Genomic DNA, 27,359 nt, shown 5'->3' on the forward strand with positions numbered 1-27,359 from the left:
TTATTTGCTCAAGATTTTAAGGCTAAGAGAAAGTCCAAATCAAGGCATCATCAAGGTGATTCTTTCTTCCGGAACACTGGCATTCTGGGGCTGGCTGCCAGTGAACCTTGGTCCTGGGCTCCTGTGTCACATGGAGGCCTCTCCCTTCTATTCCAGATTCCTTTGATGTTCAGCTTCTGGCTGCTACCTCTGTGGCTTTCTCTCTATCTGTCTCAGTTTCATTCTGCTTCTAAAGGACTCCAGTAATAGGATTAAGACCCAGCATGATAGAGGTGGGCCACACCTTAGTTGAAGTAACCTCATCAAAAGGTCCTATTTGCAATGGATTCACATCCATGTTTTTCCAGGGTACATACAGCTCCAAACCACCAGTCAGTATTTACTCATCAACCTACATAGGGGCTTCTAATTGCTTACTTCCTGCTTCCAAGGGCTAGAATTAAAGGGTTAGTAGTAGGGTATCTATACGATTTATTAATTTATTGCGAGTGAAAAGGAGAGCTATTAATAAATTTGTTGAGTTCTTAGATGATACAACTAAAGCACAAGCAACCAAAAAAAAAAAAAAAAAAGAAAAATTGGACTTCATCAAAATTAAAAACTATTGTGATTAAAAGGACACTATCAAGAAAGTTAAAAGACAGCCCACAAAATGGGAGAAAATATTTGCAATTCATATATCTGAAAATGGTCTAGTATCCAGAATATATAATATATATGAATCAACAATAAAAAGACAAAATGGGGAAGGGATTTGAATAGGTCTTTCTCCAAAGAAGATATACAAATGGTCAATAGCATGTGAAAAATGCTCAACAGAGTTGATATTTAGGGAAATGTAAATCAAAACCACAATGAGATGCCACCTCACACACATTAGAATAAAAAAGACATATAATAACAAGTAATGGCTTGAATAAAAAATACTTATAATAACAAGTAATGGCTGACAATGATGTAGAAAAACTGAAACCCTCATACACTGCTGGTGGTAATGTGAAATGATATGGCCACTTTGGAAAACAGTCTGGCAGTTCTTCAAATGTTACAGAGTTACCGAATGAACCAGCATTTCCACTCCTAGGCATATACCCAAGAAAAATGAAAATACATATCCGCATAAACATTTGTATATGAATGTTCATAGCAGCATAATAGCCAAGAAGTGGGGGGAAAATGTCTGTCAACAGGTGAATGGATAAGAAAATACGGTATATCCATATAATAGGACATTATTCATCAATAAAAAGAATTGATATATGCTACATTATGGATGAACCTTGAAAACAGTATGCTCAGTGAAAGAAGACAAACACAAAACTTCACATATTATATGATATTATTTATATGAAATGTCCAGAATAGGCAAATCCATGGAGACAGAGTAGTGGTTGCCAGGTACTGGGAGTAGGGGGAAAATAGAAAACAACTGTTAATGGGTATAAGGCTTCTTTTTGCAATGATAAAAATGTTAAGGAATTAAATAGTACAACCTTAGCAAAATATTGTACAATACAGCAATATTGCATTACTTTGTGAATATACTAAAAACTACTGAATTATATACTAAAATGGTGAATTTTATGGTATATGAATTATATATCAATAATCAATAAAGAAATATGCTGGGGCAATGGGGGTGAACTGGAATGGATGTTTGGTAATCCTATATCAGGCACTCAATGTATTTCCAATCCTAAAAAAGAGAGAATTGTAATAAGTTAGGGTTAGAGAAGATGCCTAGATGTTTTCTTCCAGACCAAAATGTTTAAACCTAAAATCTAAAATTTTAAAGGAAAGTATATAGCAAATAATTTAACCTTACCCAAGGAGAGGTCTGGCCTTTGCTCTTGTCTTTTGGCAGGTAGTCTCCAGGCCCTTGGAATGTCATGCCTGATAGAAGTGTCTTTGTTCGCCAGGGGGCCTTGGGCAAAGTCAGGTAGTAACAATGTGACTTAGGGTAGAAGCTTTGGGTCACGTGATATCAGTCAACCTCTAGAGGGGCTGTAGACTGAGATCAGCCATGTGGGCAATCAGTCATGCTATGTGATAAAATCACAATAAAAAACTCTGGACACTCAGGCTTGCATGAGCTTCTCTGGTTGGCAATACTCCATGTATATTGTCACAGTGATACTATGTGAGTAACACAGGGGAGAGTACAACTGGAAGCTCCACATTTTGATACCTCCTGGACTCTGCCGTATGTGTCTCTTCCTTTGGCTGTAATAAGCTATAACTGTGAATGTATTAGCTTTAAGTGAGTTCTGTGAGTTCCTAGTGAATTCTCAAATCTGAGGGTGGTTTTGGGAACTCCCTGAATTTGCAATTAGTGTAAGAACTGAGGGCAGTCTTGTGGGACTGCTCCCTCTAACTGTTGAGTTGGCTAACTCTGACAGAAAGACTATATTAATATTACATATCACTTTCAGATCATCTCCATTTTGCTTCATCTCTCCTAAATAGTATGAAGCCCAAATTAGTTGTTTTGGTTCTACTATCGTCCCTTATTTCTCCCAATTTTCTTTTGCTTCATCTTTCATAAACAATATTCAGGCAAAAATTATCAGTATAATTCCATTTAAATTCCTGCTATCTCTGGTCTCTCTGCCACTCACGTATACAGTACGTCTCAATGTCCTGTCTCTCCTGCTATGATCAATAGTTATTACTCATAATGTAAGTCCTTCTAGTCAGTTGTTCTTTGCTCTCTGTTCCTAATCCAATTCAGCTTGCTGATTTTCCTACTAATCCCACATTACCTTCTAAAATACCATTCTTCTAGTAAACACTCCTATACCACTAACATTTCCCTAATAATCCTTTGCTGTCTTTGCCATAAAGGAAAACTAACTTTCTCATAACCACACAGGTCCTTTTAAGAGCTGACATTCCCCTGGCTCTGTTAGGGTTTTCAGACTATGGGGCCCCTCTCCTCCCCCTCTGAAGTTCACATCCTTTTAAAACAACACTCTCTACCATCCTCAACTTCATATCACACTTTCACAGCAATTAAAGTTTAGGCACAGGGTTAAGTATTTCTCCCTGTTCTGAGTCTTATTATCCTGGATTAACTTTATTGTCCACATGGAGTAGTCATCCAGCATACTAGTTTTTTTTTTGTTCCTTGACACACTCCACAGTAGCTATACATTCCCATGGCCTCATCCTAGATCTTTTCACTCAGAATAGCTCTATCTTAGAGATCTCTCCACTTCTGTTACTCTCTTACTTTCTTTTGAACTTTCCCTTCTAACTTCTTGAAACCGCTAGTTTTCTTGATCTCTTCCCTTAATCTAGTCTGTTAGCTCTTCTCTGGTTTTATTCCTTCCTTGCCCACCTTCTTACTAGCATTCCCAAATCCTTTCACACCATGACCTTAGCACACTGCATCTGCTCTACCAACAACCCCAACTGTGAATCAACCCAACCATCTGCTTTTTCTTCTCTGCTCTTGAACTGCCAGGAAAGTTGCATAACCATGCTTTCTAATGTTCTGCATTATTTATGATTTCTAGCCTTAGCTAGTTGGCTCTCTTTCACATTTTCCATCGTGGCTATGTCAAACATTCACCACTCTCCTCAAGCTGCTATTCCACTCCACCTTCCTCTCTCCTAGATGATCAAGTCTTACATTTACAGCAAAAGTAGATGGGACTCTGAAGGAGAACCAGTTTTTCAAAAGTGTTCTCCACCTATACTTCTGATATGCGACTTTGCTCTATAAGTTATTGCCTGTTATGATGGTTAGGCTCATGTGTCAACTTGGCCAGGTGATGGTGTCCAGGTGTCTGTCTGGTCAAGCAATCACTGTCCTAACCATTACTGCAAAGACATTTGTGGCTGGTTAATAAACCAGAATGCTGGTTTATTAAATCACCAGCCAATTGACTTTGCCTGTGACTGATCATTCTCTTCCAATTTTTCTCCTACCTCTCTTCCCACTTCTTTTTGGCCTCCCTGATAGCGTCTCTTAATCTTCCCATGTCTTAAACATTGTTTCCTACTGTTCCTTTCCTACACACTCTCTCTGGGCAATGTCATACACTTTGTAGACTTCAACTACCAGGTCAGTGCAGCTGACTCCAAAATCTGTATTCCCTGCCCCAATCTCTTTGTATTTTGATGTATGTAACAATATGAGCCCACAAAAGAAAGGAAAATGTTTTATCTTTTTATCTCCTGTGTTTCCCAGAACTGGTATTCGGTAGGTTCCAAATAAATTCTTATTGAAAGACTATGCCTTTTGAATTTTGAGTGTGTTTAACAAAGAACTCCCCAGGAGAGCTGTGCCAGTTTGAATGTATTATGTCCCACAAATGCCATTATTTTTGATGTAATCTTTTGTGGGCAGACCTATCAGTGTTGGTTAGATTGGAATTCTTTGAGTGTTTCCATGGAGAAGCGCCCCACCCAACTGTAGGTGATAACTCTGATGAGATAATTTCCATGGCGGTGTGGCCCCGCCCAGTCAGGGTGGGCCTTGATCAGTGGAGCCATATAAATGAGCTGACGGGCAGAGAGAACTCAGTGCAGCTGTGAGTGACATTTTGAAGAGGAGCTACAGCCAAGAGGGACACTTTGAAGAATGCACAGGAACTGAGAGAGGAGCTGCAGATGACGGGACAGTTTGAAGACAGCCGTTGAAAGCACACTTTTGCTCCGGAGAAGCTGTGAGAGGAAAAATGCCCCAAGTGCAACTAAGAGTGACGTTTTTGAGGAACTGCAGCCTAGAGAGGAACATCCTGGAAGAAAGCCATTTTGAAACCAGAACTTTGGAGCAGACGGCAGCCATGTGCCTTCCCAGCTAACAGAGGTTTTCCGGACCCCATTGGCCATCCTCAGTGAAGGTACCCGATTGTTGATGTGTTACCTTGGACACTTTATGGCCTTAAGACTGCAACTGTGTAACCAAATAAACCCCTTTTTATAAAAGCCAATCCATTTTTGGTATTTTGCATTCTGGCAGCATTAGCAAACTAGAACAAGAGCTAAAGTCCAAATAAATTTTCTGCTGATAACTTTATTTGCTTATAATGCTTATCTGTGCTTTGCATATAGTAGCTTCTGATTGACAAAATCATGTAATCTCAAATATTAATCAAAATGAAACTAACAGTAGCCTGGTATTTAAATGCTTGCATAATATCTCTCTTTCCTGTTTCTAAATGAAAAATATCAGGGGAAAAAGGGGGAGAAAATATGGGAATTAGTAGAGCATTACTAAAATCCTATACATACTTTAGGATAAACATATATGTTTTTATTTATTGGGTGACCTTTTTTCTAATCTTATAACCCCAGTAAATTAGAGTCTGTCAATAAAATTTTTGGAAAAGTTCACCAAATAGTAAATTACACCACCACACACACACACAAAGGCTTTTTTTAAATGATGTAGACACTCATCATTATTTATGAGATGATAGCAGGAATGCTGTGGAACATTTTAAACAATATTCTGAAATCAGCTTGAAACTAAAATTAGGCCCAAATGTATAACGGAAAAAAAGCTATCTAATACCAAGGTGATTGAGGTCACAGAATTTAATCATGCTTACAGACAGTAAGGCACTTTTCTCTTTCACTAGTGAGTATGATTTTAAAACTTGTAGTGACTTCTGCCAAGTCAGAACCTTGAGAAAATAAGTCACTTTATTTATAGGAAGGAAAAAAGTATATTATCAGCAATGGAAAAAGAATGCAAAGTGGCAACAGCTCAAACCTGGCAGACTATGCACACTGGAATCACCAAGGAAATACAGTGCTATGAAATGGCAATGGGCTTTGTGAAATGCCTGAAGCTCATTCCATGTTCAGCTTTTTGAAAGCAAATGAAAACTCAAAAGATGCAAGTAAAATTTAATTATTTTGATAAATAACTCACATACAGATTGAATTAAAAGACACTGTAGCTCAAATGAACACAAATCTAAACATTTTTCAGTTCATCTGACTAAAGTTTAACCAATATCTCCTAATTTACAAGATTAAGTTTTCATACTTCCACAAAATTGTAGAGCTGAAAGAGATCTTAGAATTTACCAAATATAATTCCCTCACTCTTTTTGTAACATTTTATTTTGAAATACTTTTAAACTTACAGGGTAGTTTAATAATACAAACCCCATACAGAGAACTCCAACATAACCCTACCCCTCCAGATACCCAGATCCACAATTTTAACATTTTGTCACATTTGCTGTATCATTGTATCTATCTGTCTGTCTATCTATCTAATCTATTTTCTAAACACTTGAGTGTAAGTTGCATACATCATGCTCCTTGAACACTTAATAATGCTATGAACATTTCCTAAGAATAAGGATATTCACTTATGTAACCACCTTAAGTGGAGTTATCAAATTCAAGAAATTTAATATTGATATAAAGCTTACACTCTATATTCCAATTTTTTCATAAGTCCTAATAATATCCCTTAGAGCTTTTTCTCCTCCCTTGCTAGATCCTATACAGGATCATGTATCACATTTAATTGTCATTGTCCTTTGTTTTTGCTGTTGTTGTTGTTAAGTTGTGGGAACATATATACAACAGACTTTCCTATTTCAACCACTCCCAAGCATTCCATTCAATGGAATTAATCACATTCACAATATTGTGGTACCCTTAACACCTTGCATTGCTAAAACCTTCCCATCTCCCTAAACAGAAACCCCATATCCATTATGCATTAACCTCCCCATTCCCTCTACTCCATTCCCTCTGGCAACCTGTACTCTAATTTCTGTTACTGTAAGCTTGCATATTTTGATATTTTCTTTGTAGTTCCCAAGGGCCTTAAATTTAGCATCCCCAAACCATAACAATCTCGTTTATTTTGATACCAACTTAACTTCAATAGTATACACATACTCTATTCCTGTAGTCCTCTACCCCCCCCACCTTTATGTAGTTTTTATCACAAATTACATGTTTATATATTATGAGACCAAAACTTCTGATTTCTCATTACATTTTATGCATTTGCCTTTTAGATCCTGTAAGAAGTAAAAAGTGGAGTTACAAATCAATAATACAATAGTACTGGCATTTATACTTACCCATGTCATTACCCTTATCAAAGATCTTTATTTCATACGGCTTTGATCTATTAGCTATTGTCCTTTCCTTTCAACCTGTGGAATTCTCTATCATCTCTTGCAAGGCAGGACTAGCAGCAATGAATTACCTCAGCTTTTGTTTATCTGGGAATGACTTAATCTCTCCTTCATAGTTAAGACAGTTTTACTGAATATAGAATTCTTGGTTGGTAATCTTTTGTTGTTGTTGTTTTATGTTTTTTATTTTTTAATTCAATTTTATTGAGATATCTTCACATACCACACAATCATCCATGGTGTAAAATCAGTTGTTCACAGTACCATTATATAGTTGTGCATTCATAACCAAGATCAATTTTTGAACATTTTCATTACCACACACAAAAAAAGAATAAAAATAAAAGTTAAAGTAAAAAAGAACACCTAAAACATCCCATAACCCCCATCTCTTCCTATTATTCATTTAATTTTTGTCCTCATTTTTCTATTCATCTGTCCATAAACTGTATAAAGGGAGTGGGAGCCATGAAGTTTTCACATTCACATCACACAATCTAAGCTATGTAGTTATACAATCATCTTCAAGAGTAAAGGCTTCAAGAATAAAGGGTTGCAGTTCAACAATTTCAGGTATTTCCTTCTAGCTATTCCAATACACTAAAAACTAAAAAGGGAAATCTATATAATACATAAGAATAACTTCCAGACTGATCTCTCGACTCTGAGATCTCTCAGTCACTGAAACTTAATTTTGTTTCCTTTCTCTTCCCCCTTTTGGCCCAAAAAGGCTTTCTCAATCCCATGATGCCAGGGCCAAGCTCATCCCCAGGAGTAATATCCCATGTTGCCAGAGAGATTTACACCCCTGGGAGTCATGTCTCATGTAGGGGGGAAGACAGTGAGTTTACCTGTAGAGTTGGCTTAGAGAGGCCACATCTGAGCAACAAAAGATGTTCTCTGGGGGTGACTCTTAGGCACAATTTTAAGTAGGCTTAGTCTCTCCTTTGCAATAACAAGCTTCATAACGGCAAGTCCCAAGATCAAGGGCTGGGGTTTCTAAACTGGTAGTTCCCAATGCTTGTGAGAGTATCATTAATTCCCCAGGTGGGGTAATTTAATATTCCCACATTTTCCCCCAGGTCGGTAATCTTTTGCTTTCAGTACTTTAAATATGCCATCTCACTGCCTTCTTGCCTTCATGGTTTCCAATGAGATATTGGCATTTAATCTTATTGAGGCTCCCTTGTATGTGACATGTTGCTTCTCTCTTGTGGCTTTCAGAATTCTCTCTTTGACAGTTTGATTAGAATATGCTGTAAGCATGGGTCTATTTGGGTTTATTCTATTTGGAATTCATTGAGCATCTTGGATGTGTATATTCATGTCTTCTGTTAGATTTGGGAAGTTTATAGCCATTCTTTCTTTGAATATTCTCTCTGTCCCTTTTTTCTCTTTCTTCTCCTTCTGGGAGTCCCACATGCATATATTGGTACACTTGATGATGTCCCACAGGTTCCTCAGGTTCTGTTTATTTTTCTTCATTATTTTGTCTTTCTGCGTTCCAACTGAATGATTTCAATTGTCTTATCATCAAGTTCTCTGAGTCTTTCTTTTGCCAGCTCCAATCTGCTGTTGAACCCCTCCACGGAATTTTAAATTTCTGTCACTGTGATCTTCAGCTCTGTTTGGTTCCTTTTCATAATTTCCATCTTTCTATTGATATTCTCTTTGTGTTCATCTGTGGTGTTTCTGATTTACTCTAGTTCTTCTCCCATGTTTTCCTTCAACTCTTTGAGCATATTTAGGACCATCTAAAAGAAGTCTTTGTCTGGAATGTCCCAGGTCTGATCCTCCTCATCGATGGTTTCTAATGTTTTAATTTTCTCCTTTGCCTGAGCCATAGCTTCCTGTTTCTTTGTATGTTTTGTAACCTTTCGTGAAAGACTGGACACTTTGATATTTTAATGTGTTATGGCTAGAATTTAGACCCCGAAGCATCTGTTCTTTAAGCTTGTATCCAGCTAGTGTTATGACAGAGCTTTCCTTGATTACTGGTAGTTACCCAAAAAAAAAAAAAAAAAAAAAAAAAACCTTTCCAGACTTTGCATACTGACCTATCCAAGTGCTTTTCTTCAGGGCTTACTCATCCAATGAGTTTAGAGAATAGTCCAGACCAAAGCAAAGGGGCTACCCTGATCCTTTCTATAATTGCCTTATGTCTTAGGCCTGTGAGGTTGACCCTAGGAATTTCCTTGTTTATAGGTGTGCCAGTTTGAATGTATTATGTCCCCTGAAACTCCATTATCTTTGATGTAATCTTGTGTAGGCAGAGACATTAGTGATTAGTTTAGAATCCTTTGTTTCCATGGAGATGTGACCCACCCAACTGTAGGTGATAACTCTGATGAGATAATTTCCATGGAGGTGTGGCCCCACCCATTCAGCATGGGCCTTGATTACTGGAGCAGTGTATAAGATCAGACAGAAGGAGAGAGCTTGCTATAGCCAAGAGGGACACTTTGAAGAATGCACAAAAGCTGCAGTTGAGAGACAGTTTGAAGGTGGCCATTGAAAGCAGACTCTTACTCTGGAGAAGCTAAGAGAGGACAAAACACCCCAAGAGCAATTAAGAGTGACATTTTTGAGGAGCTGAAGCCTAGAGAGGAACATCCTGGGAGAAAGCCATTTTGAAACCAGAACTTGGAGGAGATGCTGGGCACATGCTTTCCCAGCTGACAAAGGTTTTCCGGATGCCATTGGCCATCTTCCAGTGAAGGTACTTGATTGTTGATGACTTACCTTGGACACTTTATGACCTTAAGACTGTAACTGTGTAACCAAATAAACCCCCTTTTGTAAAAGCCAATCCATTTCTGGTGTTTTGCATTCCAGCAGCATTAGTAAACTAGAACAACAGGGTTCTGAATATCCCCCCTCCCTAGGAAACAGTTTCCTCACAGTCCCAGGTACTGAACTGTAGGTACTACAGCCAGCAATTCCTTGCCCCAGGCAGCCACTTGACTGCTCTAGGAGAGCTCTGTTAGCCACTTTCTTTCTACACACAGGACAAGTCCTGGGACAGCAAGTCTCTCAGACCAGTACCAGACATACTGGGCCAGACATACATGCTCCCGGTATGTATAGGAGGGTTACTCTGCTCCCTCTGGAACTGGGACCAGTAATCCGCACTAGGAGCATGGCCCACTCAGTGCAAGCCAATGAGGAGGGATGGCGGGCAGTCAGGGCACCATAAGATCCTGTTTTAAGTAGCCCTTGATTTGACACTTGCCTTGTGATTGGAGTCCTTTAACCATTTTCTGGAGCTTCAGGAAATATGTTTCTGTTAGTTCATGATGAATCCTGGAGGGTTTAATTGAGTTACCCCAGGATAGGATGACACAGTCTATAGGAAAGCTGAGACTCCAACAGAGGCCTCTTGACTCTTGATTCAGAGATATTACCACTTTACAACCAGTTCTCAAATGCTAGTCTAAGAATCACTGGTGGGGGAATTGGACTTACAAATGCAGATTTCCAGGCCTCCTCTTAGAAATTCTGACTCAGTAGGTCTGAAGTGAGAGCCAGGAATTTGCATTTTTAACAAGTTTTCCTGGTAATTCTGATTCATAGGCATTCTCAGACCATACTTTGAAAAACTGCTGCAAAGCTAGACAAAGCTAGACAAAAGGGTAACTTAGAAATAGGCTCTTTCCTAGTCTCAGGTCTAGGTTTCCAGTTATTGTTAATTAACCTAATTAGAAGGGTAGAAGAATCATTCCTCTCATGATCCATCCTTTGGGATGTTTCTTTAAAGCAGAAAGGCACACTGAGTTGGGAGGCTTTTCTTTAAAGTAAGTATAGTGAATCTGGGCACATTGGTGAAATGCAACAGGCTCACACAAAACATAGCCCTCTGAGAGGGGAAGCTAACCAGTAGAGGCAAAATAGGAGGAAAGAATAGGAATGAATTGAAAACCCTAGCAAACAATCTCCTTTTTGGAAAGGACAGATTGGTAGATAGGTGTTAAAGTAAATGCAGCAAGATGCTAATTGTGGAATCTAGGTGATGGATATAAGGGTATTAATTATATAATGCTTTCAACTTTTCTGTATGTTCACACTCCCTTCCCCAATTCTTGAAACCTTAAACTACAGGACACTGGTATTTCCACTTCTCCCTCTGCTGCTATTAGATTGCATCACCCAGACATCACTGATCATACACTACCTAGTGCACTTCTGTGTCTATTATGTCCATTACTAGATGGTAAGTTCCTTGGAGTCAGGGATCATATCTTGAACAACCTGTATTTTACAAAGCCCCCAGCTCCACTACTGATTTGCAGCTTCTAAAGATTTACAATGTTTAGTGCAGAGCAATTATCTATGATGCAGTATTAAACAAGTGCTAGAAGAACATTTTCAAACAAGTGTTAGAAGAACATTTTCAACATCTGGGGGGAAAAGGTGTACAAAGAAAAGAAATAAAATCTTTGGGGACTGTCTGAATGTAACCAGGAAAGAAGGTAATCCAGGCACTGAGTAAATTAAACTTTATAGACAATCATATCTGCTCATAAAGTGACTTATCTTAGGGCTGCAAAGAAAATCAAAAGAATACCAGGAACGGAACAGAATATGAACCTTTGTTTATCTGTCTAAGTACAAAGCTAAGGACACAAAATCTCACAGATGGAACCAAGGATGGTATTTTTGCTTGTATGGTCAGATGATCCCTTTAAGAAATTCAAAACCTTCCCATCAAAAAAGGTCCCCAATGACTTTCCAACCCACCCCCCACCCCCCCGTTTTTAACAGTATTAGTTAATGATTCTCAGACACTGTTATATAGGGTGTGGTGCTTTGTCTACAAATTCTTTTTTTTTTTCACATTCAGAAAAAAAGGTTGATGTAATAGGTCAAATTTTATTAAGATTCTTTCATATGGAAACATCCAGTAAAAAGAAGTAGGGTCATATCAAGAAGTTGGTTACCTGTGATACATCCCACAGAATTCCCTTATTTTGCAATTAAATACAGAAGGGTATTAATAATGCATGTTGCATCACAATTCATATTTATAAAAAAGATTAAGACATTTTTATTTACTTCACAAATAGTTTGTTTTATGAAAGATTCAAATACAGGTTTTCTTAAGTGAAATAACTTTTCCTTTCTGCATTTTAAGAACGGTTGTTTTTTGTACACCTTTTTAGGTTCAGAACTATGACATAAAGCCAGGTATACTATATTTGAAATATATCATGGATTGAATCTTAAGAAAATATAAAGTGACCACTCTGATATCATAAAGTAGTAAAAATAGGAATGGCAATGCCCAATTTGTATAGAAACTCAAAAATCCTTCCTTTTAGTTTGTCTCCAAGTTTTCTTGTGTTATATATCAAATTAAAGCAAAGTGTAGTTACATCTAATTTGCTCCTGTACATTCCAAACTTTCTTTATTCCTTAACAGCTCTGAAGTCTGTATTTGAAACTCTGGCATAACTGAACAATATGTGAAACCCTGGCATAATTGAACCAAAGTCAAGAGTATTCTGGCCACTGATATATCTCTATATTAATTCAGATAATATATACTGAGAGTTATTGAACATGTGCAACCTACACAGTACAACAGAAGTACTGTGGGAGATAAGAAGAATGTATATATACCATCTCTGCCCAATATTATTTATGCTCTTGTAGTCAAGACATACAAGCACAAAAAAATATAAAGCCAAAGTACTCAATCTCATAAAACACAGCACAAGTGTAAAGAGTGGCACAACCATAATGTGGAGGAAGGTAGAGGCAGGAGAAATTACTGTGGGGCCAGAAGAGACTGACTTGAGCTGAATCATGAATAGTGATGGAGTTAGAGGAGAGCAGATGGTCAATTTAGGTGAGGGCATGATAGCAGAAAGAAACAGAGCTATACTGGAGAATATCTATAGGGGAGCAGTGGGAGAAAAGACTGGAAAGTTGAGCTGGAGCCAGCTTATAAAATCTTGATACCAGCCTTAGACGTCTGGGCTTCATTCTGAGTAAGAGTGGTTCTGGGATTCCAGTGTACACAAGAATCACCTGGAAGAGATTGTCGACTAAATACATTTTAACTACTGAGATCCGATTCATTAAATTTGGGATGGGTCCCAGAAAACTGCATTTTTAAAGAGGTGATTCTGGTGCATGTGACACTCTGCTCTAGGACAAAAGATTAAGAATCCCTATTAACTCTTGCAAATTTTGCCCCAATTCCTGGTAAACTCTGGAAACATCTAACTGCTAGGCCTATAGGTCTCTCTTTAGTCCTCGTGTTATCTGATTTTTCTTCAGTATTGATTTTTGTTGTTTTTGTCACTGTTTACATCTTGAAACTATCTTTGGTTAACAATGCATTTTTCTGGTTCTCTCTCTGCCTCTCAGATATCTCTAAAATCTCCTCTGGCCTCTCTCATACTTTGCCCTTTCTTTACATGTTGTTTTACAAAACTCTGACTGGTTCTCTACAGCCCTCCTTGGTGATTTCATTCACTCCTAAGGTGTATGGAAAGTCTTGATGCCAAACTCAGACGTTTAGACTTTGTCCTATAGATAAAGAGAAGTTATAAAACTTTCTAAGGAGTGGAATAGCATTTAGAACAACATGTTCTAGGAACATTAACTTGGAGATGGTCTGCAAAAAGGATTAGAGATAGGAGAGGAGGAAGGGAAATTAATTAGCAAACCATCAAAATAAACAGATGTTTAAAGTAATGACCACAGTATGGCATTAGAATGAAAATGTTACTTTTCTAGCAGTTCTTCCCTTTTAGAAACAAGCAGGCACTTCTAAATACATTAATTTCATTATCATATGCTTTTTTGTTTGTTTTTTGTTATACAAATTTAGCTATAACATAAATCAAATTCTCTGCAATGTTAACCATTACATGATATGGTTCCCCTATAACACTATGTGAGTTCTTATTCTCCAAGACAAGTGGCATAGAATTCTATAGTATTTGATTTTAATATTTGCTGTCTTCTTTCATGACTTGAACTAATGTAGATAGGAGTGGTAAAAATGTATTTGATTTTACTTTACGGGAGTGTACTCAAGATATTAAACCATACTCATTGGTAGTTCACGTCTTATACACAGTATTTTTTTATAATTGAATTCATGGTATTTTAAACTGACAGATAAAATAATACTCCAAAATGAGTACTATTCGAAACATTCTAGAATCTTAGAAAAAGAGACAGAAGGCACCCATATTAGATACAACCCTATCTGCCCCTAATTTAGTAAGTAAACCAATCTATTAGCTACTTTTTCTTAATGATTCACACTGGGAGATGCTAAACTTCTATCAAGATCAATTTCATCTTTAACAACTCACTATAAGAAAAGTCAGAAAGATGAAAATTAGGGTATCATAGTTTTTAGCAGTATTCTTTCCTATTGTATGACCTTGAGAAAATTATTTAAGCATTGTCTTACTTTCCACAGAACAATCCTCATTAGTTATACTGTGAAAATAAAATGAGATGTATATTCAAGGTTCATGAGCACTTTGGCCCAGAAGAGCTACAGAAAACCAGGGTGTTCTGATTTTAAGTTGGATTTTAAATTTGGGCCCAAGTGGAGGTCAGGTGTGACACAATGGGGAACCAAGGCCATAACACATGAGAAAAGATAATTTGTTACTCACGGGTCCCACAGAGAGAGGGGTGGGGGGGTGCCATGAGGGTTGGCCAGGAAGTGCAATCGGCTCGGGTAGCTTAACCAGCTGGTGGAAGGCACATAGGCAGAGCAAGAGGGATCTGTTGGCTTGGGCCTAAATTTATTGTGGTCCAAGGGTGGAGGTTAGTAAACTTTCCTCGGGAGTCAAGGATCAGTTAGCTTAAAGCAAATGCTGCATAAAGGGAAAGGGGCTGGGGGACCGAGGGGAGTGGAATGTTTAGCTTTTCATTTGGACCAGCTGTGGGTTTTGGGTGACGTGTGTGAGTTTGTGTTCTGGGGTAGTTTCTGCCCCAGCTGGAAAGGTGCTTATTAACTAGGCCTAAGGTCAGTGTTGAGGCAAGTGGCTTAGCCAAAGTAAGATGGATGCTGAAGCAGCACAGAAAAAATTTTGATAGTTACAACATTATTTCTCTTGCCTATTCCCTCTTGTTCTAGCTTTCCTGGAAATGAAGCAAAATTGTCTGTGACATTCTGCTTAATAATCCTTCATGTACTTGAAACCATTATTCTCCCCAAGTACCTCAAAGAAATTTTTTTAAAAAAAGAATTGCCTGAACTATAAAACAGCAATCTAGGGCTGTGAGCGAGCATTTCATCTAGACACAAAATCAAAATGATTTAAAATAGGTAACACCTAATCTTTTTAAGACATATATACCTCCTTAGAGAAGCTCTGAGAAAATTGGAGTTTGCAAGTTTATGAATAGTTCATTACATTTCAATAAGTGCACTGGGAATCAATAAAGCAAAAGTTAAGGACAATGAACTCATCACCAAGCCAATTATTGATTCTGAAGTTCCAAAATAGAACAGTACAGGAAGGGTATGGAGAAAATAGAACTTTTTGTGATAATAAAATTTTTAAAGATCTAAAGAAATTCTAAGACACAAAGGCACCTTCAGTAGCTACTTTAAATGTTTATTCAAGTTAATGTCTTCATCTTTTCGGTAATTAGAAATATTTTTTGTTTTTTTACTCTTAAAAATACCTTTTAAAATCAGAACAGAGGAGTTTGCAAAAATTGGAAATTACCTTTTATTGACTCACTTATTCTTTCCATTTCTTATATTCTCTATCTTCCTCTCTTGCATTTGAAACAGCTACTTATTAATTGTCTGTCATATCACTAATAGAAAAATAAACACTGGCTCCAAATAATCACATAGATAATATGGAAATGAACAAATCAACTTGTTTTCAAGTTAATTCCAGTATAAAGCTTCCCGCTTTTCTTCCTTTTATAGCAATCTAATTCAACAGGAAATTAATTTTTTAAAAAGCTTATGAATTAACACTAATTTCATGAAGCAGTATCTTCTAAAAACCAGATAGAAAATGAGAAATATGTGGCATTGGTAAAAAGTTAAGAAACAGACTATTGCTTAATATTAAATAAAAACAACTTTTAATCCCTTAGACCTTGTTCCTATTTCAACTAAAAATTCTTCAAATCATCTAAAGCTCTTGAATGTCCTTGGAAAGTAATATTTTAATGCACAATGAGTCAGTTTGGATGTATTAGGTCCCCCAAAATGACATGTTCTTTACTGCAATCTTGTGGGGGCAGACGTATTTAGTGTTGATTAGGTTGGAATTTTTGGATTAGGTTGTTTCCATGGAGATGTGACCCTCCAACTGTGGGTAATACCTTTGATTAGATTATTTCCATGGAGGTGTGGCCCCACCCATTCAGTGTGAGTTTTGATTTAATCACTGGAGTCTTATAAAAAAGCTCACAAACAGAAGGACCTCAGAGCAGCGGAGAGTGACATTTTGAAGAGCAGCTGAGAGAGACATTTTGGAGGTGGCCGCTGAAAGCAGACTTTTGCTGAAACTTTGGAGATGCTAACCCAGTTTGCTCCGGAGAAGCTAAGAGAGGACAAACACCCCAAGAGCAACATTTTAAAGAATGCACAGGAGTTGACAGAGGAGCTGGAACACCCAGGATCAGCAAAAGCTAGCCATGTGCCTTCCCAGCTAACAGAGGTTTTCTGGATGCCACTGACCTTCCTTAAGGCCAACTCATGTTGTTGCCTTAATTTGGACACATTCATGGCCTTCAGACTGTAAATCTGTAACCAAATAAACTCCCTTTATAAAAGCCAATCCATTTATGGTATTTTGCATAACGGCAGCATTAGTAAACCGGAACACACGATAACATTTTTATATTAAAATTTCACAGATATTATTAAAAGGAATAGTAAACCATATATTCATTCACTCAAAATGTGGAAAACAAACAGTTAAACAAAATTGACAAAGTTGTGGTCAGTTTGTGCTGGATTTTTAATACAAGCAGTTATTTTCATTACATACTGCATAAAACTTGAGGGTGTAAGAAATGTCTTTTTCTTAATTGCACAAAACTCTTCACTGCAAAATATTTCAAATGTATGTAAACATCTTAAATACAGTTCTCTAAGAACATTTTCACAAAGACTATGAAATCAATCAAAAGCACTTTTCAAATTTTCAAGTGGAAGGGTGGGGGGAAAGCAGGATGATAGGTAACTAAGATCCAGAGTTTAGGTGACTCGGCAAGTCATCCAATTAGGAGGTTGCAGAGTTGTTTGTATGTGGGACCCAAGCTTTTTCTTGGCAGAAAATGCGGCAGAATCTGGAGACGTTAGTGTGTTCAGGATGAAGACGAAGAAAATCTAATTTCAGTTCAGATCGCTTTATACTAGAAAACAATTATAAAAACCAACTTTAATTTTTCAAAACTCAATTAGGTGTGTGTATGGTCCATTGGTATCCAGCTTCAACACCTGCCTGTTCCCGTAAGTGCCATGTTCCACCACAACCCCAGCTTCAGCACACTTGCTGTTAGCAGCCAATTCTTTTTCACACAGAGTCACAAATTGGGAATAAAGTTCTAACCCTTCTTCTTTTCCAGAGTTACAGTGATACTGCATGTTTCTTCCTTTTACTTTCCCCCCAAGGGTGGCTTGAGGGATGATAAGAATGTCGCCAGGTAGATCCAATATAGAGACGTGCTTGCCATTTTCTGTCTCACTTAATTTCATATTTAAAAGTGTATTAACTGGGTGGGGAAGAAAGGGAAAACATTCTGAAGTAAGAAACAAACATGAAGAAAACCTTCAATCTTTTAGCTAGTCAGCAAATTTAATGTTTGAAACCCAAAGTGTGCACTTTGATTTAAAAAACTATTTCACTAAACTAAGTGATCTAGGTAAAAACAAGGCAAATGTAATGCAGAAAACGGCATGATGCTTTGAGTATCACTTGGAAGTTAAGATCAAACAGCAGTCCATCCAGAAAGATCTAAGAATTAATTGTATGCTGAAACATTAAAATATTGTTGTCCCAGGGGTGAACATGAGAAGATTTTTGCCTTCTTATTCCTTTTTATATTTCATAAGCATATCCGAGTGGGAAAAGATCATGATAAATCCTCGTCACACCAAATTCTGCTTTATAACAAAGAATATTAAATCAAAATTTTATGGCATTTATTATTTTAAACTTAGTTGTCTAAAGTTTATACTAGTGAGGCCAAGCCTACAGTTTCAATTCCATTATATACCACCTAATTTTGCAGTTTCTTAACTTCAAAGGCACAGTTAACATGGACTATGTATATACAAATGTAACCCATGGTAGAAGGGTAAAGCTGAAGGGAAGAATTTTCAAAAATTTACTGCTATTATTACAAAAGTAAATAAAGAGATGAAGAATTACCGGCAATATCTTCATATGCTTACAAGAAAACAGATATTATTTTTACAGCATTTATGAAAGTATAATCTTATAGCTAATAAGAAGTGTCAAAACCACCACAAAAATCTATGTGTAGATAAAACCTAAACTTAGAAAACCTTTACAACTTCAACATTAACCATTTTTGAAACACCAAACAAACAAAAATATCTAATATACAGGGTTTCTATAAAGGTATAAACGACTTTTGCTTGCAAAGAATAGAGTAGTTCTGAGAGGACAAGTGGTAAAAGACAGAAACCATACAAACTTCACACTCTCACACTACTGTCCAAAAAATTAGGCTAGAAAAGGCATGCTGGCTGATGGAGTAGTCAAAGGTTTCAATTATTAGAGCACGTAGGAAATAGTAGTAAGGATTTAGCATGCTTTCCTCAATTTACAAATCAGGGAATTAACATGGTAAAAATCTGCCAAGGTGGACAAAAAATGAATTCCTAACTATTCATTAAGCACTATCAATTTTCACTTATCTAACATCTATTTTTAAATATCTCTAATTTTCTCTATTACAAATAGGACTTTACTATACAGCCAGCCATTTTATTGCCTACTTCTAAAGAAATTGTATCTCTCCAGAGTACTTCATTCCACTAAAAATCATTGTCCAGCTGTCCATACCTCAGGACAGCGACAGACTAAGTATGCAATTTTGGGTAACAGGACAGAGAAGCAATGACAATATATTATATTTCATATACTTCCCTCTACTGGCTATATCTGAGAATTCAATTAATGCTATTGGTACACAAATGTCAGAATGCAGAAGTAAATAGAATACAAACACAAAATCAGTAAGTAGAATTAAAATGAGACAGTGAATTAATGGTATGTTGGAAATTCAAACATCCTAAGACAGGTTATCAATCAAGTATTTCTAATATTATATATGGGAAGTTAAGTTTTGATAGATCCCTGGATCTCAGTCAAATGATACTAAAGATGAACTGAGGATGATTCTGCACATCTCCATTCTAGCCACACTATTTCAGACTTCATGTATACAACTGGTTGTTATGTTTCCAAGGTGTATATGATTTTATTGGAAAGATCTGAATTCATGAGAATTAAGAGAATCCTACCACACTGGTTTACTTTGCCTACTGGAACAGAGGGATGTACAAGCTAACATTATCAAAAAATAGATGGATTTAATTTGCTTGTAACTCATACCAGGAGAATGTGATTCTTAAGAGTCAGATAGTTCTTGAAAATCATAAGATACAAAATTTTGTACTAGACTATCCACTAAAAGAATTGAGATAGACCTCATCAGTGTTTTAAACTCACTACCATCTTATGCTGGTTGGTTTATTTCATCCAATAATGTTTAAGATCCATTTAAGAATTCATGAAACAAATTGGGGAAGTCAATCTTAAGTCAAAATGACAAGAATACTCTTCCTGTTTTTGAAGATTTCTATTATATTTTTTACAGTTTAAGATTTAATCCAAAGCAAATATTAATTTAGTTAAGTGGACAAAATAGCTAATACCCAAGCATTAAGGACCTGGAAAATCATCCTCTATGAAAGAAGCCCCCATTTCATTTTCTCCTGAAAGCCTTGAATGGCTCCCTATTATCCTCTGGATTAAAAATTCAAACTATTATAGTTACTGGCTTTCCATTCTCACCTATCATAGACCCTTCTCAAGTACAGGTTTTACCCTTTGACAAAACTAGTCAAACATGTTTGACATCCCAGTAGAGAATTCCCTCCAGGAGCTTTAGCCCGTTGTCCAATCTGTTCCTTATTAGGTTATGCACCCTTGAGTCCCATTACTTAAAGCTCTTTTAGGTTAACTTCTGAATGCATCAACTACCCATTTGTATAATTCATATTTCTCATTAATCCACTTAATGGGTGCTATAACCCAACCCAGACCTTAGGGATAGCCCCACTATATCCAGATTTTTTAAAAAAACATAATTAGTCTTGAGATAGTACAATTTGGTTTGGTATATCCGAACATATGTAATTATTATAAGGAATGTACAGTGCTATGGACTGTCTAGGATACTGAAAAGTTCCATGAGCAAAAAAATAATTGTTCAGAGATGCCTGATCACTGACACTGCCTTCTCTTTCTCTGGATGACACTGAGTTTGGCTCAAGAACCAAGAGAATCTTATATTTATACACATTTCCTACAAAGGAGTCCATAAATGGTTAGTGTAAATTGTTCTATAATAATGATATAAACCTGAGCTGTCCAGATTTGATGGGACCTACACCTTGCACAGAGTTACTGGCAGTTACACACCCTCTTTGGTACTTGAGGGCTAAGGGAAATGATACTAAGAAATATGGCATCTGTTTCTCCCTATGTGGCCACCCTGCTTCCAACAACTTTTCATATCCTTGGCTGAATCTCAAAGTGTGGTGTGTGTGTGCATATATACTCTTCTAAAGCATCTATAAGCCATCTGTAATGCTGCAGGATGTTTGAAAAGAATTCCACCATACTTGCTTACTTTGAAATTGGCAGAAGTACTAGCTAAAGCCAACAACAGGAGACAGAGCCAGGTAATTTAAAATTTACACCCTAGCACAATTTAAGATTGTGCTTTTTTCCCCTGTGTATTGCTATTCATTTACAGTCTTAAAAAAAGAAACATCAAACACATACCCATTTTGGGAAGAAGTTCTTTATCCGCTCCCTTGAAAAAGCACACGTAGATCACTAATCCTCTCTGAACCTATAAGAAATCACCACAGTGAACTCATATTAGAAAGAAACATCTATATATAGATACAGAACTAAATGAATAAAATTTCATTTATTACACTGCTATAGACATAAAGGTTAAATGAAAAGGAAAAATATTTTACAGATTTGATTTCATAAATATTTGAGAAAACAAAATCTTTTGCAGTTTTCAATCACCTCACTTACAATTTCTTTCAAAAATTAGGTGTAAAATACAGCCAAGAGTAGAGTAGCCCACAAGCATTCCTTCCAACATTTACTTCTTGTCAAAATATTTAGGACTATCAACAAGCTTTGTCCCCTCTAAGTAAGGCAAACTTAAAAACATTTACTTTGCAGGGTCCCATTTAATTAATACAAGTTGAATTCTCATTGAATCAGACATGGCTGGTGTTAAGCAACAATGTGGCTATGTCTTTTGACATTATCACTCTTTATTCCCCTTAATTCGTTTACTTGCATATAGTGAGAGTCTGATTCTATTTCAACAAATTGTAGGAATCTGTCCACTTACTCTTGTTATTGTTAATTCTTTAAATAAACAGTGATTAAAGCTTAGAAATTGCATTTATATTAAGTTCTACATCAAAGGTTATTTGTTAACAGGGTATGGTATCTGTATTTATGCTTATTTATTGCTCTTATAGGACAGAGACTATTTCACTCAGTATAATACTTACAGTTGTATGGAAAAGGGCCACTTGATAAAGGACTTTTATTTTAATACTGAGTAAATCATTAGATTTTTTGACTTTGTATATTAACCTTGTTGGCTCCAAGAGCTATTATGAAGATTAAATGAATTAATATTTTTAATGTGTTTAAAAGAGTGCCTTGCTCATAGTAAGTGCTACGTAAGTGTTATTATATGAGTATGTAAAAATAAATATAAGAGCAGAGGCACAATTTACTTTATAGACTGTTTTTGTAAGATAGGGACACAATTTATCCATCAATTGCATTAATGGTCAACTGTGTCTTCTAGGGTCTATGTGTCATTTAGCTGGTTTTATATGTAAATGTAAATATAGCTCTCCACTCACACCTGATTTACCTAGAAAGGAAGTCATTTGTAAAAAGTGAACTGTGCTTCTGGAACAACAACAAGCACATCAAATGCACACCCATAATAAAGAGCTGGCAAGGTGAATGATATGCACCACTATCATAGGCCTCTCTACTGATTCTGTGTCAGCAAGAATGAAATCTTAAGCATAGCCATATTCAGACACTTGCAATGTTAGAATTAATTATTTGCAGAAATAGATCCCTATTGTCCTCATTAAGGCTTTGTCTTTTAGTTTATCCAAATAACAGATCTTAACTTATGACCTACAGCTTCCTCTCTTCAAGTCAAAATCACTTTCATTTCATTCTTTTTGGTATAAAACATTTCAAGCATATAGAAAAGTATAGATAATTCTCATTATAGATTAGAAAAGTTCACTTCCCAAGAAGAAAAACAGTAGTTGGTGACAACAAAAGTCTAAATGCATGAAACTAAGAACAAAGAAAGTAACCAGTCTTCATATTAAAATGCTAGTTTTTTTTTTTTTTTTTTTTTTAAAGACCTTTAAGAAAAAGATTAAGGAAAAGGATGCTTGAGAAAGAGCAAAACACTTATACTTCCAGTGGTGGCTTGGAGTTATGTACCACAAGAAAACAAGTTCTTAACCTTAATCCATTTCCTGTGGGTGAGAATCCATTGTAAATAGGACCTTTTGATGAGGTTACTTTTATGTAAGGTGTGGCCAAATACATCAGGATGGGTCTTAATCCCATTACTGGAGACCTTATAGAAAAGGCCAGAGAGAGAGGCCAATGGAGAAGCAAGGTAAGTCAAGCAAACCAAGAACAGAAAGGAGAAGATGCCACCATGTGCACTGCCATGTGACAGAAAAGTCAAGGAACCCTAAAGACTGCCCACTAGCCAGAAGAAGATACCTGCCTGGAGGAAGCAAGCCATCTAGCCTTGGAATCCCTGAGCCAATAAATATCTGTTATTAAGCCAATCCATCATATGGTATTTGTTTTAGCAGCCAGGAAATAATAATTACTTTTTAGCCAGAAGTGGAAGGGAATACTTTTAAAAATAGCTTTTAAAGTTTATAAACACAAACAGTTTGGAAGGCTAAAACAAAATGTGCTGATTTTGCATAAAATTTGGCATGAAGAATATACATAAGGCAACAATAAAGCAAGCTAATTCTTTAGATAGGATAGGAATTATAAAAGGAATATAATTCCTTTTATATTATGGAAGGGGAAATCAAAACCTCAATAAAGAGTCATAACAAAAAAGGAGAAAGAAAAATGACTTTTTGACGACAAAAAGGAGAGAGAAGAACACATAGGAATGTTTATGCTTAAAAGCAGTTCCAAATTAGCAGGGTGTAATAGTATTTAAAAATAATCACCCACATAGGACAGTAGTAGGTAAAATAATGACCACGATTGTACCAAGAAACGTTAGAGCTGGGACAGAATTCAGACGAAGTGAGTGAACGAGATTCTCCTACATTAAAGTTTCTGAGTACCTCCAAAGTCTTAATTAGGCACTATTTTTTTTTTCTTATATTTCAACTAACTCGAGAAATAAGCCAAGGGACTTTTATTTGTTTTTGTGGGGGAAGGCTGTCTTAAAAAGGTAAGTATGCAAGTAAAAGGAAATCATACTAGTGAAAATGTTTTTAATTATTTGGAGGAAATGTGTTTGATAACAATGTTCCGTTACTGTAAAAATAGTAGCCTTTGTTTCTAATTGGAAATAAGTCAAATTTTAAAAGTCTCTTTAAAATAGGATTGTTTCTTGGGAAATCTCATTCCTACACTAAGACCTACCTGCAGTCAACATAACAGGGAATTTGATGCAATCTGGAGCATGGCAGACAGATCTGAATGGCAGCAAATCTAGTTAGAAAGCTTGAAAGGGATCTGCATATGCCACGAGTTGTGGAGCAATGCAAAGAGAGTGGCAAGGCCTTTTGCTTTTGAAGCAAGAGGTCTGAGACAAAAGTCCAGCGAGTTCTAGTAGGCAGACTCTAGGAGGAGGTTCAAATCTCCCAGGACCTCCCAAGCAAGGTACAAGCTCATCCTCTGGGGGATGAGAGGATGAGAGAAGGCAGTAGAGAAGGCACCTGGAATGGTGGTGCAAGACCATAGAGACAAGCGCAGCCAAGCACATTATAACCAAGAAGTTAAAATTTAAGGACTGATTATGATTACTGAATCATTATATAGATATTCCTTGTTATTTTCTGGTATATTAGAGTAGACAGAGGCAAATACCTGAAACAAGAACTGTAATCCAGCTTCCCTGATCTCTGATAACGATTGTACAGCCTTTATCTTATGCCCTTGTGATTGTAAAAACCTTGTGACTGTGACCTATACCCATTTATCCAGTTTTTCCACTTTAAAGTCTTATGATATCTAAAGACAGCCCCTAATGTTTATTAATAAAGGATCTTGGGTCAGCCCAGAACTAACCCACCTCAAATCCAGAGTTATCTGTAGCTGTTAACCAAAGTTGGATCTAACCTAAATGAGCCCAGTCTGACATGTGCAGTAGCTTAGACTTTAACATACAAGTCACCTATACTACATTAGAATACTAAAAATTAAGCCCATCATCATATTAAGGCTGGCATTTTCTTACACAAGTTCTGTGACAGCATGTAATCAATCTGCACATGCTCAATAATTAAACCACTTCTAATTACATCATCTTGGGCCACTGTACTCATTATCCTAAAACCTGCCCATCTTTTAATACTATAAAACTATCAAAATTATCTCAGTTCTGGGAGACAGATTGTTGGACCTACAGACCATCTGTTCTCCAGCTTCCAGACTGCAATAAAACTCTTTCTCTCTTTGAAACCCTGGTGTCTCAGGAATTGGTCATTTGAGCCCATCAAGCAAAAGAATCCACCTCCTTGGTCCCATAACAATATCACAGTAGGCAGGGTCTGCAGTCCCACTTTAGCCTCACCACGTGCCGGGTACCACGGGGCAGGGTGGGCCAAGCCAACAGGGAACCCCAGGAGGATACGTCACGGATACAACGCGGAAAGAACTGTCCGGCGCGTGAGAGAAACGGCAGAGGCGGGGCAGACATTACCTCCACCCATTGGGCCGCAGCGTCCCCCTCCGCTGGGCGTACTTGCAGTCGGGCATGCAGGCACTGTTGCAGGAGTGCCCGGGCCTGCGGCATCCTACCGCCATCAGCCATGGCTCGAGACCGCGGAGCTATCCAACCACTTTTAGCCGACCGCCACGCTGGCTCGCTTCCGGTGCACGTATGGACAGGGCGGGGCCTCTGCCTGACTCTCGGTTGTCCCGGATGTGCTTCCTCCGAAAGAGTATTTTAACCCCCTCAGCAGGGAGTACCCAGCTCAGTAGAAGGCGCTTATTGGTACTTTGAAATGAGTGAGAAAGGCTCATCGGGCCTCTTTTTCCTACTCCGAAAGCTTAGGTTTCCAGGTATTAAAAATTTGAAATCTGCTTATTTAAGTCCGTATTATGCCCATTATGCAGGTAAGTAAACGGAGTGAATCAACCGAGGCCCAAAGCAGGTAAAGATGGAACTAAAGGCTATAAATAGTTTAAAATTTTTCCTTACCCCAATCGATAAAACAACGCTAACTCCTCTATTTTGAATGCTACAAATCATGCTGATTCCGCAGTTGCAGAAAAGTATTAGGATGCTATCTATGTGAATACACGTTTGGTGATAAATCCTTTAGAAAAAATTTCCCACTAAAAATATTCAAGAAAGTTGTGTGATTGTTAATAAATTATTTAATCTGCTACTAACACGAAGAAAATGATAGATTCTGATGCATATAGTGACATTAATTCTGTGATGCATTTCCTGTAAGTACATATTGGAATGTAAATAAAATTAAACAAGCACTTGATTTTCCTTCCTACATAACTATTCCTTGAACATGCATCAGATTAGCCCTTATTTTTCCATGTGGTCTTGGGGGGTTTAGAAGAGGAATAATAGCGTTACCCTGATTGCATTACCCAGATCATTGATTTGGGCTCAGTTGGCACACTATGTTTATACTTAGGGTATGTTGTTTTAGAAGATGACATCATTGAGAGTGTTGCTATCCATACAAAGTAGTGTGACTGAAAAATTAATCCATGCATGATCAACAGTCCTTTCTACTGTTTTCTAGTTATCTTGAAAGCTAAATCTCACATTGCCTCTGGTTGCGGCATTGCAGGGGTTTGTACATTTGTTGATATTTGCAGGACACAGCTAAGTTGCATTGTTAATGTCTTTACATCTATGTCATTATAACTATTGGGTGTCTTTTCTTAATCTCTCTCTCCTGGATGCAAGTTTTAAAGGGCCGAAAGGGACTGATGTAGCGGCCCTTAGCCCTGACACAGAATAAGAGGACTTTGGTGTGCATTTGTAAATGAGTGCAGGAGATAAGGATGCCTATTGAAAATAGGGTATATAGTTCAGGGGACTATAGCAAATTGGGAAACCTTTCCTGTAGAATAGAGGGAGTCTGGTTGGTAAGAGTTACCAGTTCAAAAAACACTAATTACTTTAAACTTTTCTCCTAGGTGAGGATCTCCTGGACATGCTATACTTAATAGGTTGGGACTTGCTTATTCTTTCCTTTCACCTGTAGAGGGCAATGGAGACAAGACAGCAAGAATAGAAAGCATTTCCTTTCTGTATTTTATTTATTTTTTGAACACCCAGTCTCATTTACGAAGGATTTAAGGAGGCAGGACATGCATGTGATAAAATAGTAAAATGTGAATAAAAAGTGAGCATTCTGAGGGAAGAAAATAGAATTAGGTCAGTAAGTCACAATGGGGGAATTTGAACACAAGTAGATGGTGATTCTTGACTGCAGTGCTGAGAAGATACAGTGTGTAGAAAAGTTTTTACAGATAACTTTAATTTTTGCTGTAAAACAACCATGTCCATCATATGTAATCTTGAGGTGGAGCAGATCATTCAGTTTCCTTCAAGTTACAAGTAAAAGCAAAGCATCATGTTACTTGACCCTAGAAGAAGTGGTTCACTGGAATGTGAGAAAGCTTTGCCTTGTAAGTATTTAAGAAAGCA

The 27,359-nt window shown here is 37.1% G+C and overlaps 2 protein-coding genes across 4 annotated transcripts in view; one reads left to right on the top strand and one right to left on the bottom strand.

Annotated features, from left to right (window-relative positions):
* Positions 1 to 1,358: 1,358 nt before the first annotated feature.
* Positions 1,359 to 25,543, bottom strand: DTD2 (D-aminoacyl-tRNA deacylase 2). Of its 2 annotated transcripts, XM_037834769.1 has the most exons (4): positions 25,377 to 25,543; positions 21,173 to 21,242; positions 1,826 to 1,924; positions 1,359 to 1,696 (listed from the first exon to the last, which is right to left on the bottom strand). In XM_037834769.1, exons 1-4 carry the CDS (start codon positions 25,485 to 25,487, stop codon positions 1,680 to 1,682), a joined length of 297 nt encoding a protein of 98 aa, XP_037690697.1. In that variant the 5' UTR covers positions 25,488 to 25,543; the 3' UTR covers positions 1,359 to 1,679. The 2 variants fall into 2 exon arrangements, with proteins under 2 accessions (XP_037690697.1, XP_037690695.1); XM_037834767.1 differs by lacking the exons at positions 1,359 to 1,696; positions 1,826 to 1,924 and adding an exon at positions 16,680 to 17,843.
* The window catches only part of NUBPL (nucleotide binding protein like), a 626,527-nt gene continuing 624,572 nt past the window's right edge, over positions 25,405 to 27,359 (top strand). For both annotated transcript variants that reach the window (XM_037834762.1, XM_037834763.1), the window contains exon 1: positions 25,405 to 25,738. The gene's annotated coding sequence lies outside the window, so the exon portion shown is untranslated. The remainder of the gene's footprint in view (positions 25,739 to 27,359) is intronic.

This window comes from Choloepus didactylus, chromosome 4, assembly GCF_015220235.1.
Source record: "Choloepus didactylus isolate mChoDid1 chromosome 4, mChoDid1.pri, whole genome shotgun sequence".
NCBI classification, from domain to species: Eukaryota; Metazoa; Chordata; class Mammalia; order Pilosa; family Megalonychidae; genus Choloepus; species Choloepus didactylus.